The sequence below is a fragment of the Phocoena sinus genome, chromosome 2 (assembly GCF_008692025.1).
Source record: "Phocoena sinus isolate mPhoSin1 chromosome 2, mPhoSin1.pri, whole genome shotgun sequence".
NCBI lineage: Eukaryota > Metazoa > Chordata > Mammalia > Artiodactyla > Phocoenidae > Phocoena > Phocoena sinus.
This window is the reverse complement of record NC_045764.1, coordinates 5600450-5622899: the sequence shown is the minus strand read 5'-3', so window position 1 is coordinate 5622899 and position 22450 is coordinate 5600450. Positions and strand designations below refer to the sequence as shown.

Sequence of the window (22450 nt, the reverse complement as noted above, 5' to 3'; positions counted from 1 at the left end):
TTCAGTCAAATTTCAATAAAAATCCTAGCAGGCTGATTCTTAAATGTATATGCATGTAGAAAAGATCTAGAATAGCCAAAACAATTTTGAAAAAGGGGATTTACACTACATAATTTCAAAACTTCTAATGAAGCTATTGTCATCAAGACAATGTGGTACTGTTATAAAAGTATGATAACTGGAACATAATATATAGCCCAGAAATTTACCCACACTTGTACAGTAAATTGGTCTGTGACTAAGCACCAAAGCAATTCAATAGGAAAAGGAAATGGTGTTGGACCAATTTTTAAATTTTTTTGTTTATTTATTATTTTTTTAGCTGCGCTGTGAGGCTTGCAGTATCTTAGTTCCCCAACCAGGGATCGAACCCATGCCCTCAGCAATGAAAGCACGGAGTCCTAACCACTGGACCGCCAGAGAATTCCCTGGACCAATTTTTTATATGGAAAAAAATTTCTAACATACACAAAATTTAATTTGTGCTGATCATGGATCTGTATCTCCATGAAAGCACAGATTTTTCTTTTCTTCTCTCTACCATCAAACACGCTGATACCTCCCCTAAGAGACTTAAAACACATAAGTGGTGAATAAATATTTAATAAAAGAACTATGCATGAGGAAAAAAAACACGCCATAGTAGAAAATAACGGGAAGGAAACTCTTGGGATACAGAATGGTCAGGAAGGGCTCACTGAAAAAAAAAGCATGTGCGTTGGTACCTGAAGGCACCAGCTCTGCAAATACTCAGGAGATGAAAATTGCAAGCAGAGAGCAAAGATCATAAAGAACTGGATCAGGAAGTCCCTAGTGGTCCAGCAGCTAGGACTCTGTGTTCTCAGTGCCGAGGGCCCAGGTTCAATACCTGGTCGGGGAACTAAGATCTCACACGCTGCGCGGCACACACCCCCCCAAAAAAAAAAAAAAAGGGACTGGATGAAAGCCATTTAGAGTAGCCTGTGAGTGAACGAGTGGGAAGAGTAGCATAAAAAACAGGAGGCCAGGGACTTCCTTGGTGGTGCAGTGGTTAAGAATCGCCTGCCAATGCAGGGGACACGGGTTCGAGCCCTGGTCCGGGAAGATCCCACATGCTGAGGAGGAACTAAGCCCAAGCGCCACAACTACTGAGCCTGCGAGCCACAACTACTGAGCCCACATGCCGCAACTACTGAAGCCCACGTGCCTAGAGCCCGTGCTCCACAACAAGAGAAGCCACCTCAGTGAGAAGCCCGCGCACCACTACGACGACTCAATGCAGCCAAAAATAAATAAATAAATAAGCAAACAAACAAGCAAATAAATAAATAAAAGGGCTATAGTAACAGTTTCCTTTTAAAAAAAAAAAAAAAAAAGGAGGCCAGATCATCTGGGGTCTTATAGCTCCACAGAAATGATGTAATCCAGTTTGTGATTTTATAAAATGGCCTTGACCACTGCATGAAGAATGGATTGGAAAAAGCCAGGTAGGAAGCAGGAAAGCAGGGAGGAGGCTCTTAGAGCAACTCAGGTGAGAGAAGAGGATGGTGTCCTCTCTCCAGGATGGAAGCTCACAGATAACACTGGAGCTGACATTCTAGCAGATTTGGGTATTAGCTGTAATTTCTATTTTGTCACTTTCAACTCTTTGTTGACTTGTTTTTTTTCCAAAGATTCCCTTTATGAGGGCAGGGATTACGTCTATTTTGTTTACCGCTGCTCTCCAAACCCAAGAGATTACAGGAATGACTATCTACGAGACTGGAGGTCAGAACCTGGCATGATACGGTACAGGTGCTGTCCAAGGAGAGCCACCTCCTTAAAACAGCAAATAGGAAGGCAACAGGGAGAGAGCACTGCGGCCCGTGAAACCCTAAAGTATGCTAAGAATGCGCATGGGCTTGTTTACCAATATGAGAAGGCAGGCTACAGCCCAAAACTTTCCGAAGCACAGACGGTACCATTAGATGCTCTCCTGCAGTAGGCAGTCAACTTATGAAAGTATTGGTTGAAAACATGAACAATTCTAGAAAGGTCTAAATAAACATAGATAAGAAAGGCTAACTGTCACACCGGTCAGAATGGCCATCATCAAAAAATCTATAAACAATAAGTGCTGGAGAGGGTGTGGAGAAAAGGGAACCCCTCCTACAGTGTTGACGGGAATGTAAATTGGTACAGCCACTATGGAAAACAGTATGGAGGCTCCTTAGAAAACTAAAAATAGAGCTACCATATGATCCTGCAATCCCACTCATGGGCACATATCCAGAGAAAACCATAATTCAAAATGATACATGCACCCACCCCAATGTTCACCGGAGCACTGTTTACAATAGCCAGGACATGGAAGCAACCTAAACGTCCATCAACGAATGAATGGATAAAGAAGATGTGGTACATATATATAATGGAATATTACTCAGCCATAAAAAAATGAAATAATGCTATTTTCAGCAACATGGATGGACCCAGAAATTGTCATATGTGTGAAGTCAGAGAAAGACAAATATCATATGACATCGCTTACATGTGGAATCTTAAAAAATGGTACAAATGAACTTATTTACAAAACAGAAACAGAGTCACAAATGTAGAAAACAAACATGGTTACCGGGGGGAAAGTGGGCGGGGGGGTATAAATTGGGAGACTGGGATTGACATAGACACACTATTATATTTAAAAGAGGTAACTAATAAGGACCTACTGGATGGCACTCTGTAAAGACCTATATGAGAATCTAAAAAGAGTGGACAGATGTGTATGTATAACTGATTCACTTTACAGCAGAAACTAACACAACATTGTAAATCAACTATACTCCAATAAAAATTTTTTAAAAAGACAGGTGAACCCATGATGAGTTGTGACAAGGCACAATTTGGGGTCTGTCACTAAACTACTGGCCTTGACACCACGAAGAACCTCATGCCCCACTTCACCCCTTCCCTACCTCCACCCCACCCCCAAGAGAAACTCACACTCCCACATGTAATACCACTTGGGTCTGGCTCAATAGAACATGACTTGTTTTTTTAATGTGGGCTAATATTATAGGAGAAGCTTTACGGGAGATGCTACATCAATGTAAGATATTATATATGTATTCAGGTGACAGGAACTGTATTTACAGATATGCCTCTGGAATTAAAAAAAAAAAAATTAAATCTGGAAGCTAAGCACTGCCGGCATTTCTCCCAGGGCAAGAATACATTTAGTGTCCTATTAAATCAAAGGATGGTCCACTGGAAACAGTGGCATGCTTTACCAGCTGGTGTTAACAAAGATTGATGCACATGTTCAATCACACCCAACCTGACATTGGGCTTCCAGAAATTTATAATACAGAATGGAAACATTTTATGTGTTGCAACTTCCCACCCCCTTAAAAGCAGTAACTCACCAGGCAGAAATATAATTCATTTAGCATTTTTTAAATCCACACTTAAAGCATTTTCCAGGGCTAAAGATGCACTGAAACAGAATATATAAAACACAACTTGTAAAAAAAAAAAAAAACATGTAGGAAGACCTCATGGGAGCCATTTTTGATGATCAACTAAGGCCATGCGAATCAAAGAACAGGATATGTTATTTTGTGTGAAGTATGGCAAAAGGAATATTAACACAGAAATAAAATGTGAGCGCACGGAATATAATTCAAGGTAAAACTCCAAAGTCGGGGAAAGATTCCTCTATCCCTCACATTACCTTTATTTTCCAAAGAATAAAATTAAGGCATATGTTTGGAACCACTGCTGTCATCTAATGATAAATGATGCCTTTTCACGGGCTCAGTATTGATACATTTATGGATATACTATTGGAGGAATATTTATTTTTGAAGTCAAAAGATCTGAACTGAAAATCGGATGCTGTCAATAACAAGCCATGTCCATAAGGCAGCTCTGGGCAAGTCACCATCTCCTTATACACCTTGGTTTCGCCATCTTTAAAAAGTGGCCAAAAAGCCCTCCTTGTCTATAATATAGAACTGAGATGAAGTCCACGACACCATTTTATAAATCATGGTATTTTGTGTAAAAAAACCAAAGTATTTCTGGAAATCTATCTGGCTTAAAAGTAACTTCAAAAATGTTCATGATCAACTGACAAAATCAACTTTGTACTCGAGACACAGTTTCTAGTTCTGTAGGAAAGTGCTCGTTAAGCTAACATATCACGGGCCGTGGCAGCCACTTCATAGACGAACAATTTTGTCTTCTGAGGTATGTATCTTTGTTACTATCTAATCTACAGTGCTTTTTTCATAAAAGTGCTATTTCTTTATATAGACTATATTTTGCTTTGTCCTAGAACGGGGCACGGAACAAAAGCGGCAAATGGTCCCACCCCTATAGTGAACCTGGAAGAGTTACCCCAGACTGTGGCAGTTCTACGTCTGGTTCCTCATCTAATTGGCCGTGTGACCTCAGCAGGTTACTCTACACCTCTCAGAGCTTCATGTGTCCGTCGGTAAAATGGGGAGAAAGCCTCCAACCTCGCACAGCTGTTGCGAGATTTACCTGAGGAACTACGTATAGAATGCCTAATGGAACAGTTTACGTGCTCAGTAAATCTTAGCCTTCTCCTACATGCTTTTCGCTTCTGTGGATCAACACAAAAACGCCACAATATTAAAAACAAACTAATAAGATACGTAATCCTAAGGGACGTTAAACACACAAATAGATGCTCCGGCACCCGTGACCCTCCTGGCTCCTCTCAGCAGACCTGCATCCACTTCTCCCGGCTGCACACGGCCCTGCGCCAGACTCCACAATCACACCCGGGCCTTGGAGGACACTCTCCCGAAGGCTCTGGCGGGGGTGACTCAGAGGCAGGATCAGTCACCTCTTCCAAAGGACAGAGAGAGAGGCCAAGAGCTTTACTGACAACCATGATAAGGTGAGTTACACCAAGTTACACCAAACTCCCCGGCGTGCCTCTCGCCGGACTACTGTGTGTGGTCAGCATTTTCCACGTTACAAGTCTGGGTCCGTCCAGAAGTAACCTGGACTTTGCAAACACAAGTGTCTACAGGGGCCAGTGAAATCAATGTAGTGAGAAAAGCAAAAGAAACAGTAACGTGAGTGAGGGGACTGGCGCTTCCAAAAGTCTCAAACTCTTGATATTTTCTACATAAATTGAGTTTGAAATAAGAGTATGTTTATCATGTAATTTGAAACGTGTGCACTGCTCTCCAGACCACGCAGCGGGCAGCATTCCAAACTAAATTTTATAAAGCCTGCAATTGTTCTGACTCACAGGATACTGACGTTGTGTTTTATTTTTGTATCTTACAAATTAATTTTAAAAGGAAAGCAAAACATACAAAATACTGTATAACCCTGTTACGTAATTTCTCCGTTTCTGTTTAATGAGGAATATTCAGAGGCTCAGGTGAGGATCTTGGTGAACTAGAAAGTGCACTCCAGTTGGAAAAAAGCCAGCTGCTACCACTATGACCAGTGATTAACATGTGGGTAAGTGACTTGCTCGAGGTCATCTGTCTTGGGATGCATGGAGACAGGACGGTGACCCAGGCCACTGGACGCCACCCACCACCCTCTCAACTATGCTGTCCCATGTCTTGATTTCATTCATACGTCTTAAGACGGACATGTGAACAAAACCAAGAAGAGAAGTAGAAAAGAGGGCCAATTCAGCAGTACTACTTCTTACTTAACCTAATCAGACAGACCGTGACCTATCTCTACCTCTCACAAATAACAGGATTTAGGCAGAGTAAACCAATTCTGATAACAATAGAAGGTTGCCAATCCAGAAGAGAGAATCTGGACTAAAAAAAAATTTGTTTAATTTATCATGCTCTTGGTATATGATTTTTCTGGAGATGGTTTTGTAACTGCCATTACATCTTTTCTCAAGAAAAGAGTTAAAAGATTTCACATGATAGCTAAACTAGTTTGTCCAGGTCCACAACAGTCTCCCTTTGTTCTAGATCTTTAATGTGTTTAATGTATAACAAAATAAGAAAGATTTAGGAAGATGGATTTATTTAAGGGGCTTCAAACATGAATCACTAATACGTAGACAAGTGACAAAAGGATGACAGTGCTCGCACACATCAGTAATGTTAAAAAATGAAAACAATTAGAACGGTGGTTATCAAGAGTTCTGGGAGAAGGAAAAACTCGTCAGTGAAACGAGCAGTGTCACAAAAGGTCACATAAGACAGTGAGAAATTAAACCACTGGAAAACCAAGTTATCCCCAGCAGGGAGGCAGGTTAAGATCTTACCATGGGATGAAGAAGGGAGCTAGAGCAAGCATGCCTAAGTGTTCAATACTTCGGACAAGTTCACAGTCTTACAAAGGACATCCACAGTCAAGAAGTGAATGAAGCAAACAAGCTAACCACAGAGATTTCTAAGTAGAAGAACCCGGTGACCTGCTCCCAGCCTCAATTATAAAACTCACAAAAAGGGCAGAGCTTGGAAAATCATCTGTGAAATCAAACGTGTATCAGGAAAATGACGACGATGGGACTGAAAGGATGGCAGTGAAACCCTTCTTGCCAGACCTCCTGTCTGCCATGCGTGTTGGCCACGTGGAGTCCTCACCCTCTCCTCCCCACTCCTCTTCCCTTACAAGTCTGTTCTGTGACACCCCTTTGCTTTTTCTCCCCTTTCCTACTGAAGGCTAAGTCTCAGCCTTTCTTTTATCCAACTCATCACAGCGTGTTGGAGACTGGCTTTTGGACTTTCTCAGCCATTGCCTCTCACCAAGTACTCAGCCTCTAAATAGTCAACGTTTAATAGCATAAAAATCCACTGTGTGTGTGTGTGTGTGTGTGTGTGTGTGTGTGTGTGTGTGTGTATTATTCTTTTAATCCTCACATCAATACTATGAGAAGGGACTACTATTACCCTCATTCTACAGGAGGCATGGAGGGTAAAATAACTTGTCCACAATCGCAGAGCAAGGAACTGGGAGAGTGAGATTTGAACCGAAGCCTAGTGATGAGATGAACTATAACCTACTACATAAATTAAAACGTGTTTTAACCCTCTGGGTAAGATAACTGGCAACCAACAGAGCGGCAATAACATGAAGCCATAAGACATGTATCATCAGCGACTTAATTGACCAAAAAGAGCATACTGTATTTCCTTCTCTCCTGCCACAGGAGAGGAAGTATTTTTCTTTAGCTTCTCAGCATTATTAAGAAAAGGATTAACAGGTGTAACGAGAAGGACTTGAGATGGGTGCCCCCCCTCTTTCTTAAGTCTGTTCACCCTGGAGAATACAACTAGAAGGAAACTCACAACTCATGACACCACTTACTCTCTGAGTGGGATTAATATTTGCTTCTACTCTTCACAAATATGCTAGAAACAATACCGTAAGCTTCTCATATTTCTGTAATACAAAGTGCTTTTGATTAGTGGTGCAGAGAGTAGGAGACTAAGCCAGCAAGGCCCAGGTATGTGTAGCAACGCACGCATCCCTTCCGTACGCTGTGAAAATTGCTGCAGGTAAGGTTCTGACATCTAGAAACACTGCTTTGTTGCACGCCTGGCTGACCAACACGACTTCCTTCTCCAAAGGCAATTAATTATCTGGTTGACACATGCTGGAGGTGAGGTCCCAGGACTGTCTAGAAGCCAAGAAACCAGAAATGACTCCACCACGTGCAAGGAACGGAATCCTGGAAAACTTAGCAAGGAGAGACCAGGTAAAGACATACACTTCACATCTTCAGCTCGTAAGACTCAGAAGTCTCACGCGTGAGTGAGAAAATACAAGATCGGAACAGAATCTACTGCTCGCGGAGCCGCCAGCTCTGAGATCACCGTTAGGCTGTCCACCTAGGGGCTTTATCTGCTGCTCTGAGGACCGGTCAGGCTGTCTGTCCCCCCTCGTCCCCCACCAACGCAGGCCTTGTCTCCACTGCACTGATGGCTTCTTCCGCTCATTAAAAGGGGCTGACACTTCAGTCAGTCACCGTGCTGCTCTTTACTGATAGAAAGAGAGACGGGCTGGTCCAAAAGAGACTTCTGGATTCAGGCAAGCTCGGCAGAAGATGCCAATCCTGTCTGTTTCACCCGTTCACTGGCAGAGTTAGCTGCACGTGTCAGGAAAAATTTCTCCTACGAAGCCAAAGCGTTCTCACTGCATTAACAGTTAGTTAAGTTAACAGTCAGTTAGTTAACAGTTAGTTAACAGTCCCTGACTTGGCCACAGAGACTGGCCTAAGAGCCAGCCCGACCCTGATCCTTCCTGCTGGCTTTGGGGTTTAGGAACCGGGGTGCTTCACGGCTCTATCTTCTGCCCTCTACGGTCACGTCCCAGGGACCTCATCCACCCTGTGGCACTGTGTTTCTGTGGACGATGCCCACAGCTGTGCCGCCAGACCTCTCTTCCGAACTGCAGATTCTAACATCCAGTTGCCTTCTTGATTCGATATCCAAAAAGCGTCTCAAACTGAAGGTGCCCAGAGCTCAGCTCACGACCAGCTCCCGTCCTCCAACTCCCTAAGCCACCCTTCCCACCATCGTCCCCGTCCTTTCCGTTCCCTCAAACCTCAGTCACTCCGCGCTCTATCCCCCTCATGCAAATCCTCGACAGTTCCCACTAGTTTTGCCTCTGAAACACACCCGGACCCTAACCACTGCCGCCACCTGGATGAAAGCGGAAGGGCTGCCTTCCTTCTGGAGGCTTCAGGGGAAAATTCGTGCCCTGGCCTCCTGCAGCTTCCAGAGGCTGCCCACAGCCCTCGGTTCATGGCCCCTTCCACACCCGACTCCAGCCTCGTGATTCCGTCATCACACCCGCTGCTGTCCCTGGCCCTCTCGCCTCCCTCTTCCGAGGGCCCCTCACCATTACACCGGGCTCACCTGGGGAACCCAGGATAATCTCCCCACCTCAAGATACGACCTTGCGTTGGCAAAGTCCCTTTACCATGCAAACTAGGCTGTTCCCAGATTCCAGTGATGGAGCGGGGGAGGGCATTACTCAGCCTCTACCACTCGGTGCCCTTACAGTCCCAGGTCGTCGGGTCCCCACTTCCTGCCTAAGCCCCTCTCTTCCAACTCTCCCTGTCACTCACTCAGCTCCAGCCACACTAGTCTTGGCGCTGTTCCTCAACACACAAGCCCATCTCAGGACTTCTGCACCGGCCTTTCCCTCTACCCGGAAAGGTCCCTCCCTGCCTTAGGTCTCTGGCTAAATGACACCAACTTAGGACGGGGCTTTCTTTACCGACACCCAATACTAGAGTAACGCTCCCCCCCCCATTTAAACACTCTCTTCCATTCTTATTTTTTCCCCAGGGCATTTAACGTTACCTCTTATGCTTTCTATCTATCCATCCATCCATCCTCCCTCCCCCACTAAAATGTCATAAGGGGTGTTTTGTCTCTTGTTGTATATTCCCCAGAAATAAAACATGAAGTAGGGACTCAGTAAACAGTGGCTGGATAAGTGAATTCTACGTTACTGGAAAAGTTTGTTTCCTTGGAAACAAAACCTGGACTAAAGTAGGAACTTAATTACATTTGAACGAATGAGGAAATGGATGGGTAAATGACAGACCCACCTTATATCTAATTTTCTACAGGTATACCGATTAACATAAAATCAAATGATTTACTGTTTAGGAACCAGACGTAACAGTTAAAGTAACTTATTCAAGGATGTACAATGAAAAAAAGTAATACAATTACATATTAAAACTCCAACCTAGCCCCTGACTTTATTTTGCAGTGTCCCTGCATGTTCTTAGACCTGACAAGTCAAAATTCATCCAGATTCCCTTGCTTGCTTCAAACCTTACCAACAAGGTTTCAAGTTAATAAACTCCAAATTTACTTTCAGAGGAAATTCCACAGAAATCTCGAAAGCACTTACCTTGTTTATTCAGATATATAAAAAGTGAACATACAGGGGAGAGAGCGTCATCCACCCTTTAAAACACATCCAGAAGCGACCCTGCTGTAGGGACAGATTATAAGAAGCTTCAAGTCCACAGTCCCTAACACTGCTCGGCCGCCAGCCAGGGCAGCTCCAGACGACCACCTTGGGTACCAGGTACACAGACAAACGAAGACATTCCTACTGCAGCTGGGTGGTTACCAGGGGGACAGAACCAGAGCAACAATGCAGCTGGCTTGGAACAGAAGAGCAGAACAGCAATTCCTTCTGCAGAGGTCACCTCCTCTGCGCTGGGCCAAGGGTTATTCTGGCTTTGCTGCCCACACACCTGCACAGCCAGCCATGCAACCTGCCACACTGAATCTCCTCTCCTTCTGCCAGCATCTGGGGAAGTGAGCAGGTGTTGTGCTCCGTTCACACTTGGAATCTGCTTTCTAGGAATCCTCTCACTGGCACACAGATGGGAAGGAGTGAGCCACAGTGGTTAGGAACACGGACCTGCAAAAGGGGCTGTCAGGATTCAAGTCTTGCCTCCGTGACTCACTGTGTCCCTACGGACATGTCACCAACCCTTTCTAAGCCTTAGTTTCCTCACCTCTAAAAAGCCCACTTCCTGTTCTTAGGACACTTACTGAAGACAATGCAGGAAAAGCACTTAACACAGTGCCCTGGCACACGAGGCCTTAATACATATTCCTATAATAGCTATTATTATAGTACTATCTATTATAGTATTCTTGACTTAAAAAAAAAGATCACTGTTCAAAAATAATACACCTGTCTTCATCTTAGATAGGGGTTTACCATTTATTTCCAGCTAAGTGTTTGCCTGCAATTGGGGAAAAGTGCCACCAGGCAGATGCTGAGATGAAGCTTTTCCAGGTAAGGCTAGCAAAAATAAACTCATTTAAAGACTTTCTCCTCATTCTAGTCCTGAATTAAAAATATATATAATTTGGTATTGGAGAGCATAACAGAAATGTCAGAGAAATGTGACTACGTGCAGTATTTACATAGGAAGACCAATGTGAGATTTAAAAATATAAAGGTACACAGGTATGTGTAGGTCCGACTAGGTATTTTTCTACCAAATTATTAGCGGATAGAAATCACTGATTAATCCAATGCCCTACACCGCCTCACTGTTTGAAAAATGAAATAAAACAAAACGCACATTTTTTTTCATTTCTCCTCGTCACACTAATCAAGGACGCATGTCAGAAGCGCTAAGTGAATTTTATCAAATTACACAAGAATTGGTCTCACGCGTGGAGATCTGACTCAGTACATTGGGGAGGGAGCAGGTATCTATATTCTGCAAAAGCTCCCCAGGAATTACTAGTGCCAACATCTATGGTTGGCCAATCACCGCCTAGAATCTCTCTTTTGGCAAGAAGGTTTTTTGCCATTGTAAACCTCTTCTCTTGATCACGTAGCCTGCTCCTTAAGCAGGACTGGATGGCCCATAACTCAGTGAAGAGACGGACGGTGCCGAGTTACTCTGCAGCCCTTAAAATCAGTACAAATTCAAGACCTTCTACAGCAACAAAGGAGCTACAGAAGATGGGAATGCAGGGATGAAACTCTGTGTTTGTTCCGTGGAACCGGGTGAATGCTTTCCCTTTTAGACTAATGCAGCTCAGCAGAGCTTTCTGCCCCACGGAAATGTTCTGTATCTGCATTTTCCTGTACGGAAGCCACAAGCCACGTGCAGCTACTGAACACTTGAAGTGTGACTCACAGCTTCCATACCGGACAGCCCAGCTCTGTACAGAAGCCAAACTCAGCCCACTTGTAGCCTTCCCAGCACCTTGCTATCTGAGGTCCCTGTTTTATGAACTCACTCAGTACTTACCCCTTGAGAAGTTACCTCATTCCTAGCATGTGGGAGGTGCTGGGGACTAGCAGGGAACAAAGATAAACGCCCTCTCTCATGGAGCTCACAAGCTGGTTTATAGTAACTGCCCTCTTTAAAAGCACCAGACTCATTTGAGGTACTTCCTCAAAGAATGTTGGGTCAAATGTGTTTTGAAAAATTGTGTTATTTTGCAGATATAGAGAATAGACTTGTGGTTACCAAGGGGAGGGCAGGGAAGGAATGGGAGTGTGGGATTAGTAGCTGCAAACTAGTATCTATAGGATGGATAAACAACAAGGTCCTACCGTAGAGCACAGGGAACGATATTCACTATTCTGTGACAAACCATAACAGAAAAGAATATGAAAAAGAAGATATCTGTCTATCTATTTATCTATCTATCTATATGTGTACAACTGAGTCACTTTGCTATATAGCAGAAATTAACACAATATTGTAAATCAACTCTACTTCAATAAAAGTTAATAAATAAATAAATTGTTTTATTTTGGAGCAAAAAAGCAAACAGTCATAGTCTGAGAAGCAATACAGTTCCGTGTCCTGAGGAAATGGGAGGATACCCAGAGTCTCCACGAGAAAAGAGAGGAGAACTCATGAAACTTTTCCAGAAGGGCGGCATAACCTCAGTAACAGAATAACTGGTTTGGACATTATTTCCAAGGAAGGCCACAAGCTCACCCAGAGCCATCTGAAGGACCAGAGTACGAAGATCCAGGGGCCGTGGGGGTAGGCCCGAGGAGCTCCCAGCTAGAACGTTATTTAGCCAGTCCCACTGGAGATGGCGTCAGGAGAGAACCCAATTCATGACTGCAAATGGTATCTTTAAGCAGCTGTCATAAATACTTTCACTATCTGGTAAAAGTTTTCAAGGGATTAAAATAAAAAATTAACAGTTCCCCCCAAAAAATAAGCGTGATGGGTAGATTTTTTTTTTTAAAAAAAAGCCATCATCACCACTGGTAAAGGAGGAGCCCTGGGTAAGACCATTACTACACATCCCAGGCTCCTTCCACGGCACCAGGCAGGCAGCCGAGCTGGGTCATCTTCCATCAGCAGTTTCAAGACACTGGGAGCTACAGCCGCTCAACAGAGCATCGGGGCAGGACAAACGCAGAACAGCTAAACTCTGGTCAATGACAAATGCTACAAGAAAGGATCAGAACTGGCTGCCTCGGTGGACGGTTCTTGCCGAGAAGAGGAGAGAGGGGCTTTCGGGGTTGCTGCAGTGGGATCATTATTATTAATTAAAGCCAGAACTCGGACCATTCATCAGCCACCTTACCTAGTTCCGGGGGCAGAACAGTCAGACGGTTCCCCTGAATGTGGAGCTCCTTAAGCTGAGTAAGCTCCCCGATTTCCTTAGGCAGCGAGATCAGGTCATTATCCCTAAGGCTGAGCTAAACAGAAGAGAAACAAGAGGCTGTCAAGACAATTCTCACGTAAAGAGGCGCTCGACAGAAACTCTCTCCTTGCCCCTGCCCTCTCTTCTTCGAAGGCTCAGCCCTTTCAATTTATTTGCAAGTGTCTGCAGACATGCAAGAAAACGGTCTCAGGGGATAGTGGTTTTATTCCAAAACAAACCGCACTCTGGCTCAAATTGCCCTGATTCCACCCCAGAAGGGCTGCAGGAGTGAAGTGATTTTCTAAGAATTTAGATAAATTACTTACTATCTGCAACTTTGTGAGCTTCCCAATATCAGGCGGCAGGATTTCAAAATCGTTGTCACTTAGATAGAGTGCACGCAGGGTGGCTGCAAGTTAAACAGCGATATATAAACAGGGTGGCACGGAACCCGACCGTTTGAGGGCTGATCGATACAAGGGAGCCAGCTTTGATTAATAACCCTGGCGTGGTGAAAAGCCTGTGACACACCTAGGGCTCGGGATAGTAACAAGCAGGTCAAACTTAGATTTACGGCCTTACTGTGCAGCTGCTGCGTTCAGGAAAACATCTATATCCAGGAGGACTGAGGAAATTAACGATGTATGGGCACCAGCCGTTTCTGGCACAGGGTTTCAATATGCTTTCGGAAAAGATAACTATTTTTCTTCGATTACTTCCGATCCACATGTATGCCTCGATCTGCATCCACAGTGAAACCAAGAAAACCACTGTGTCGCTTCTATCAATGCTTGGGGTCAGAGGGCTCGTTCGTGTGAACAGAGCTAGGTCAAAACATAAATAAATAACCAAAAGGCTGTCTGGTGATGGAGGCCAAAACCACCGTACACTGTTTCTATCATCAGACTAATTATTACTACTTGTTTCTACAGCCTTAACCACAAAAATAAATGAAGACGAAGGCATTAAAATAATGAAGTGGAGGGCTTCCCTGGTGGCACAGTGGTTGAGAGTCCGCCTGCCGATGCAGGCGACGCGGGTTCGTGCCCCGGTCCGGGAGGATCCCACGTGCCACGGAGCGGCTGGGCCCGTGAGCCATGGCCGCTGAGCCTGCGCGTCCGGAGCCTGTGCTCCGCAACGGGAGAGGCCACGGCAGTGAGAGGCCCGCGTACCGCAAAAACAAAAAAATAATGAAGTGGAGCATAAAAATAGAGAAAACCCTAACGTAGGCATCATATCGGTAATCAGAAATTTGTTCACGATATTATACACTGATACCAGTCCCCAAACTACTGAAGGCAAAAATCCTAAGGCACGTTTTTATCCTTAACCGAAAGGGAAAAGTACAATCAGATGTATGTTTAATTTGTTTACAGGTATTCAATTACATTCTAATGTCTTAAAATTCGACAGAACTGTATGTTAATATACATAAGAAAAACAATTTCTTCCATGGCCCAAGAAAACATGTTGAAGTTGGTTTCACGTGCTTGACAAAGTCTGGGATAAAGGATATACATAAGGTAAAAGATGGAACATTAAAGACTAACTCAGCAAAGTCAGAATTTCTCGAGGCCAGCTTGTCACTATTTGGAGAGGCAGAACGTTTACCTAAAGACAGCAACTCTTTCCTAAAGATTTCACAAGTCCTCGGGAAAACCAGTTTTTCCTTTTTTTCACAAGCATCTATCTGCAGCAAGAAATGCGTTTGCGTATAAAAGGATAAAGTGTGTTCATATGTGACTAACAATTTCTTAATGTCTGATGATATGCTATAGACAAAACAGACTACGTCAATAAAAACACTTTTTAAAAGGCTTAAACAAAAGTCCTGGCTAGAAATGTTTAAGATTCTGTTAGTGGTTTATGAATAGATATTTTTATAAGTAACTGATTGGAATAGCTTTGGGCAAAAAGCCTACAGAGAGTTAACAGCAATACAGGAAGAAGACACACATTACGTCTTTTGCATGCTCTTTAAAAAGAAAGTCAAGTTCTCTTAGCTAAATGTGAGACTTGATCTCATTTAGGCAAAAATCTCTCTCAGAAAGTTAATATGACATTGCCAAGTCCACTTGAGTGCAATGGTGTCAGATCACGAAATATCAAGGATACATACTGCTGAGCTGTGAGGGTATATTCAAAGGAATCTGAAGGGGAAAAAAATGTATCTGTCCAATAATTTCTCTTGGAGTTTGGGCCCTGGCAAATAAATTTCCCACTTAGAACGCAAAGGACCATTTTAAGGAGATTTATAGAATTCGAAGTTTCTTACTCAGGTAGAAGAAGTTTCCGGGGAGAGAATTTTCATTCAAGTTGTTATAAGTCAAATCAAGGACTTCCAGAGCTGGGAGCGATCCAAATCCTCGAGGCAGAGTGTTCAGTCTATTCATGCTGTTGTTAGGGGGGAAAAAATGCAAGACGTCACACACAAAACGTATTTATACAGACTACTCAAATCGCCTCTGTGTCACGGGCCTAAGAGCCGCACGTGAGAGGCTCAAAGCTCAAAAGACTGCCATCATTCCATCCACGTTACGTTATTTTCACCAGCCTAGTAATTCTAGTCAGAGAATCAACACGTTCAGGGAACATTTGAAAATGTCTTAGTTGTCACTTTCTCCAAAGCTGATGCTCAATCATAGTTTACACAGAAAATTAGAACATCACAACATACCCATCCTCCTAGAGAAAAACTTCCTTATGAATGTAGCAACAATAAGACCTCAAAAGGTGCATAGGATTAGCTCTAGTAGTTTTCTGGTGGCACCTTTAGGATTCTCTGTGTATAGTATCATGTCATCTGCAAACAGTGACAGTTTTACTTCTTCTTTTCCAATTTGTATTCCTTTTATTTCTTTTTCTTCCCTGACTGCCGTGGCTAGGACTTCCAGAACTATGTTGAATAAGAGTGGTGAGGGTGGACATCCTTGTCTTGTTTCTGATCTTAGTGGAAATGCTTTCCGTTTTTCACGATTGAGTATGACGCTTGCTGTGGGTTTGTCATATATGGCCTTTATTATGTTGAGGTAGGTTCCCTCTATGCCCATTTTCTGGAGAGTTTGTATCATAAATGGGTGTTGAATTTTTTCAAAAGCTTTTTCTGCATCTATTGAGATGATCATATGGTTTGTATTCCTTAATTTGTTAATATGGTGTATCACATTGATTTGCGTATACTGAAGAATCCTTGCATCCCTGGGATAAATCCTACGTGCTACTGGATTCTATTTGCTAGTATTCTGTTCAGCATTTTTACATCTATGTTCATCAGTGATACTGGTGGATAAAGAAGATGTGGCACATGTATACAGTGGAATATTACTCAGCCAAAAGAAGAAATGAAATTGAGTTATTTGTAGTGAGGTGGATGGATCTAGAGTCTGTCATACAGAGTGAAGTCAGAAAGAGAAAAACAAATACTGTATGCTAATACATACATATGGAATCTAAAACAAAAAATGTTACTGATGAACCTAGTTGCAGGGCAGGGATAAAGAGGTAGACATAGGAAGTGGACTTGAGGACATGGGGTGGGAGGGCGAAGCTGGGGCGAAGTGAGAGTAGCATCGACATATATACACTACGGAACGTAAAACAGTTGGCTGGTGGGAAGCAGCAGCATAGTACAGGGAGATCAGCTCGGTGCTTTGCAATGACCTAGAGGGGTGGGATAGGGAGGATGGGAGGGAGGCTCAAGAGGGAGGGGATATGGGGATATACGTATGCATACGGCTGATTCGCTTTGTTGTGCAACAGAAACTAACCCAGTATTGTGAAGCAGTTATACTCCAATAAAGATCTATTTAAAAAAAAAAAAAAGGGGGTTCCCTGGTGGCACAGTGGTTAAGAATCCGCCTGCCAATGCACGGGACACGAGTTCGAGCCCTGGTCCGGGAAGATCCCACATGCCAGGGAGCAACTAAGCCCGCGCGCCCCAACTACTGAGCCTGCGCTCTAGAGCCTGTGTGCCACAACTACTGAGCCCACGCGCCACAACTACTGAGCCTGCGCTCTGGAGTCCGCGAGCCACAACTACTGAAGCCCATGTGCCACAACTACTGGAACCAGCGCGCCTAGAGCCTGTGCTCTGCAACAAGAGAAGCCACTGCACCGCAACGAAGAGCAGCCCCCACTCGCTGCAACTAGAGAAAGCCCGTGCGCAGCAACAAAGACCCAATGCAGCCAAAAATAAATAAATTTATATATATATAAAAAAGATACATATGAAGCCTCATAGTTTTCACACTTCTGCTTCATTTGCTTTCATGTATTCCTCTCAATGGGAGACACACACCCCCCGCAAAAAATCACTTTTTTTTTGTTTGTTTCGCAACTACTAATAGTAGTTCAAAATCATCTCTAATTAGAATCAAGGTTGCCAGGGACTGGGGGAGGGGGGTGGGGAGCTGTTTAATGGGTACAGAGCTTCAGTTTGGCAAGAGGAGAAACTTCCAGAGATTGGCTGCACAGCAATGGGAATATATCTAATGCTTCTGAATCATACACTTAAAATAGTTAAAATGGTGTATTTTATGTTATGTGTATTTTACCACAATGGGAAGTTTTTGAATATATGTATACATTCCAATGAAAGCTAAGGAAAGCTAAGGAAAATATTTTCCTATTACGTTGTATTTTCTTCAAGACTCTTATTTTTCTTAACGTGGTTCTCTTTGAACACACTGAAAACCCGATTTTAAAAATACCCTTTTTTTAATCTAATAAGGCTGACAAATATTGAAAGGTGGGAGGGACTGTGACACTAAAAATAATTCTAGACACCAATCCCGCTCACGTGAGATACAGCGCTGTGCGCACCCACCAACCAGGCCTCCGAAGAAATAGCTGGTAGCAGAGAAGGAAACCTAGAAAAAAGCGACGTCCACCTCTTGATGGGTATAAAACCTTAGGTTAGCTTTACAGTCGGCAAAATAACCTCCACTACAATTTACTACACTGCTGACAACTAATGTTTTCTATGAATTCACAATTTGTGAAGCACACTTATGTCAAGTGCTTCACCTGCGTCTTCAAAACTATCGTGGAACGTCGGCAGGACAGTACGTATAATGATCTTGGAATTCTGCGATTAAGTCACAGGTTAAGACAGGTTAAGTACCAAGGACCCCTGACTCTACTGATGAGAATGACGGGTATCTGAGAGCACCCAGCACTCGTGGGGGCCAACGCACCCCTAATCCCTGGACCCCAGTGTGAGGGTGCTGAGTAAACTGAAGGAATAGATTCAGAGACAGTGAGAAAGGCATAGGAGTACACATCAGGCACTTCTTTCTTTAAACCTTGCTCTAAGTTACCCACTTCTGAAAACGACCAATAAGGTTTTTCTTCCCAAACACAGAAATACACTTCTGAAACATAAGGTGCAAGAAATCCACGCTTAGACTTTCTTAGCGGGAAGAGGCATCTCACCAAAAAGAGAGAGCTCCTGTCCAATCTCCAGCCTAGAGCGGGCCTGAGCCTGTCCCCCTCTCCGGGTGGCAAGAATCGACTAAACAGCAGGTTCTCTTTCTCCTTGAGCGAGAAACCAATCCCCCCAACCTGTCAGGAACTCAGCAGAGCCCCTGTGCAGTCGGCAGCAGTGACAGCAGTGGGCCCGCTAACCCGGTGGGCAGAAAGGAAGCCCTAATTTAAATGCCTCAGAAGGCCTGGAAGCAGAGTCGGTTCCACTGTCAGCAATGCCAGGAGCGCAGGACCTGTTCCTCTGGACACCAGCACACACACAGTGACCGGACAGCCGGGTCCCTGGCACTGTCAAGGGAGGCACTGTCATGCACTGCCTACCCCGAAGGGGGCGCTCACGTCCATCTCCAGCTACACATGGGAGCTGCCTTTTTTTTTTTCAATTTTTATTGGAGTCTAGTTGATTTATAATGTCGTGTCAGTTTCTGCTATGCAACAAAGTGCATCAGTTATGCATCTACATATGTCCCCTCTTTTTTAGATCCTTTTCCCATATCGGTCACTACAGAGTATTGAGTAGAGTTCCCTGTGCTCTAAGTAGGTCCTTATTAGTTATCGATTTTATATAGAATAGTGTGTCTATGTCCATCCCAGTCTCCCAAATGTATCGCTCCCCCTGGGAGCTACCTCTTTTCAGGGCATCCCTCTGAGAGCTCCAGCACTCAAGGTTGCCCTGAGAGGTGACAGCAAGGGGAGAGGAAAAACGCAGCTGGGATGGAGGTCCAGCTCCAGCTCTTGCTGGCTGGGTGGCCTTGGGGAACTTACTCGGCTTCTCTGAGACCCAATGTGCTCAACTGTAAGAGGAGGGTCGCGATACCCTCCCAGCAGGACTTCCAGGAGAGGAGAGAGAAGACATGGGAAACCCCTGATGCAATTCCTGGCTCCCAAGTAGGTTCTCAAGAAACGATGGCTATAACTACAACTAGTTCTCAGGAAGTTTGAGAGAAATTTTGATCCCATCTCAAAGAGGCGAGCTCACCTGAGGAGACCGTGGAGAGCCTGAACCATCAAGGATGGTTTCCCCATCTGCTTAATTTCCAATCGATTCAGGTGTTAAAGATAAAGCTGTCCGATGGTTTAAGTTCCCCTGTTTGCAGGCGAGCATTTTTCAAATGCTTATGGAAATGGGAAGACACCCATGTACAGTGGAGAACTTTATAAAACTGGAGAGTCTGAGGCTGTTTGGCATCTTTTCTCTTTCCTCCTCAAAAGCTACAGGAAGACCTATACGAGCACTTCTCTTTTGGAACACTGATCTCCAGAGGTCCTCTGGGGCTTCTCCTGATTCAATAAAACCTTCTTGCCTGAAAGGCAAGTATTTTTCTCTCCCCCACAGATGACGTGCTCACATACTTAGCCAAAAAAACAAACAAACAAACAAAAAAAACGCACGAACACTGAACTCTGTGCTTGGTGAAAACTTTTACGTCTTCACAAGATAAGCTTCCTCATCTCACTAGGTCAAAAGTTATTCCAGAATAGCTGGCACGACGCTCCTGCCGTGAGGTTATCCCCGAAATGATGATCAACTTGGAACCTACGTAGCTTTACATTTTTTGTCAAATAACTCAGCACAATGAATGACACTGAAAGAATGAACAGCATAATTCAACTTTCCGCTCTTTATTCACATGGCCTAAAAATCCTTTCCAGTTTTTTGCGGTACGCGGGCCTCTCACTGTCGTGGCCTCTCCCGTTGCGGAGCACAGGCTCCGGACCCGCAGGCTCAGCGGCCATGGCTCACGGGCCCAGCCGCTCCGCGGCATGTGGGATCTTCCCGGACCGGGGCATGAACCCGTGTCCTCTGCATCGGCAGGCGGACTCTCAACCACTGCGCCACCAGGGAAGCCCCCCTTTCCAGTTTTGAGATCACCAGAATAAACAGCAAATAGGATACAAAACTTTAAAATCAACTTCTGGTTGAACGTACAGTCTGGATTATGCCTATACGTGGCCTAACTGCTCTGCTAGTAGGGTCTCCTGTGTGTAGGGTTTTTTTATTATTATTCTGGTTGTTTATTCTAAGGAGTCCTCTGTGCCTTGCCTTAACCAGGCGTATGTAGGTATAATTGTTCATGCCATTCGAGGACAGAAGTATCATTTGTGGAAATGCATCTTAATTCCTTTCCCAGAGAACTAAGAGTTGCGTTCAAACTCTGACAACCCCATCTGTGTAGCTACGTACTTAAACACAGAAAGTGCTACACAATCAGTAAATCACCAGGAGCCAAAAATGCAAACAGCTCCAAAGACGACAAAGAGGCAAATCAGACGTGATTGATAAAAAAAGTTGGGCTTCCCTGGTGGCGCAGTGGTTGGGAGTCCGCCTGCCGATGCAGGGGACACGGGTTCATGCCCTGGTCCAGGAAGATCCCACATGCCACGGAGCGGCTGGGCCCGTGAGCCATGGCCGCTGAGCCTGCGCGTCCAGAGCCTGTGCTCTGCAACAGGAGAGGCCACAACAGTGAGAGGCTCACGTACCGCAAAAAAAAAAAAAGAGGAAAGTTTACAACTCTGTCCTGAGGCGTCCTGAACCCAGCCAACCAAAACCTGTGCTCATTATCTCCCCCTCAAAGCTGTCTCCACCCATCCCTCTATATCAGCTATCCCATCCCATCCCATCCCATCCCATCCCATCCCATCCCATCCCATCCGATCCCATCCGTACTGCCTCGGCGATTTTACCACTTCTATCTATTTTTCATATAAAATCCCTCCCCCGCCTTCACTGTCCCTGCCCTAGTTCACCAGGAACGCTAACCTGGCAGCCTCACGGGTCTCCTCTAACCTCTCCTCCGCGTGATCTTCATACGAAAATCATCTCACCTTGTCTCATGCCCGCTGCTTCCCTGTGCACACTCCCCAACGGCAGGGCGAGACCAGAACTCCTTCATCTGACACACACGCCCTCCACTAGGACTCGACTCCCTGCCACGACAGACATTTATTTCTCTACAGGCTGTTTCCCCAACTGTGACGTACGCTCCCTGAGGGCTGGACAGCCAGCACCTGAACGGCTTCTGGCACAGAGCAGAGAGCTCATGACGCGCTCATGGAACACACAGCAGACCCGTGTGCTTCTCTGCCTGGCCTCGCCTCCCACCTCACCTCCCCCCGTCTCACCCTTCACACTCAGTGACCCCAAGCAACTCGCAGCTCCTGAAGCGGAAGTCCTGCTTGCAGTCGGAGACATCGTCCCCTCCTTGTGAGTCTTCTCAGCCTTGAGTCTCGGCTCCAACACGACCCCCTGCAGGAACCCTTCCGAGAATCTCACCTGAAGGCTAACGTGCCCCCTGTCGCTCTCTCCGACTGCCACACTCAGCGAGCCAGCTGCACCCCGGCCCTGCTCATCGACAGCCGCTCTGCCTCCATCCTGAAGGCCAGGGACTGTGACTTTCACCACCGATCCCCAAACAAACAAGGCTCCTGATGCAGAAAAGGCAATGACAGGGCTTCCCTGGTGGCGCGGTGGTTAAGAATCCGCCTGCCGGTGCAGGGGACACGGGTTCGAGCCCTGGTCCGGGAAGATCTCATGTGCCAGGGAGCAACTACACCCGTGCACCACAACTACTGAGCCTGCGCTCTAGAGCCTGAGAGCCACAACTGCTGAAGCCCGAGCCACAACTACTGAAGCCCACATGCCTAGAGCCCGTGCTCTGCCAACAAGAGAAGCCCACACGCAGCAACGAAGACCCAACGCAGCCAGAAATAAATTTTTTTAAAAAAAAGGCAATTACATAGTCCTGAGATAAATGAACCCATAAATAAAACGATGATGATAAAAGTGAACATTCAGGTACGGCTTACTATGTGCCAGGTACTATTCCTAGCACTTTTTTTTTTTTTTTTTTTTTAAGTGAAAGAAG

The 22450-nt window shown here is 44.9% G+C and overlaps 1 protein-coding gene across 11 annotated transcripts in view; it reads right to left on the bottom strand.

Moving 5' to 3' along the window:
• Window positions 1-22450, bottom strand: part of RSU1 (Ras suppressor protein 1) — a 198485-nt gene that overhangs the window by 130267 nt on the left and 45768 nt on the right. For all 11 annotated transcript variants that reach the window (XM_032622307.1, XM_032622318.1, XM_032622317.1 and 8 more), the window contains 3 exons: window positions 15376-15494; window positions 13427-13509; window positions 13041-13155 (listed from right to left, as the gene is read on the bottom strand). In XM_032622307.1, coding sequence (XP_032478198.1) covers window positions 13041-13155; window positions 13427-13509; window positions 15376-15494 — 317 coding nt within the window. The remainder of the gene's footprint in view (window positions 1-13040; window positions 13156-13426; window positions 13510-15375; window positions 15495-22450) is intronic.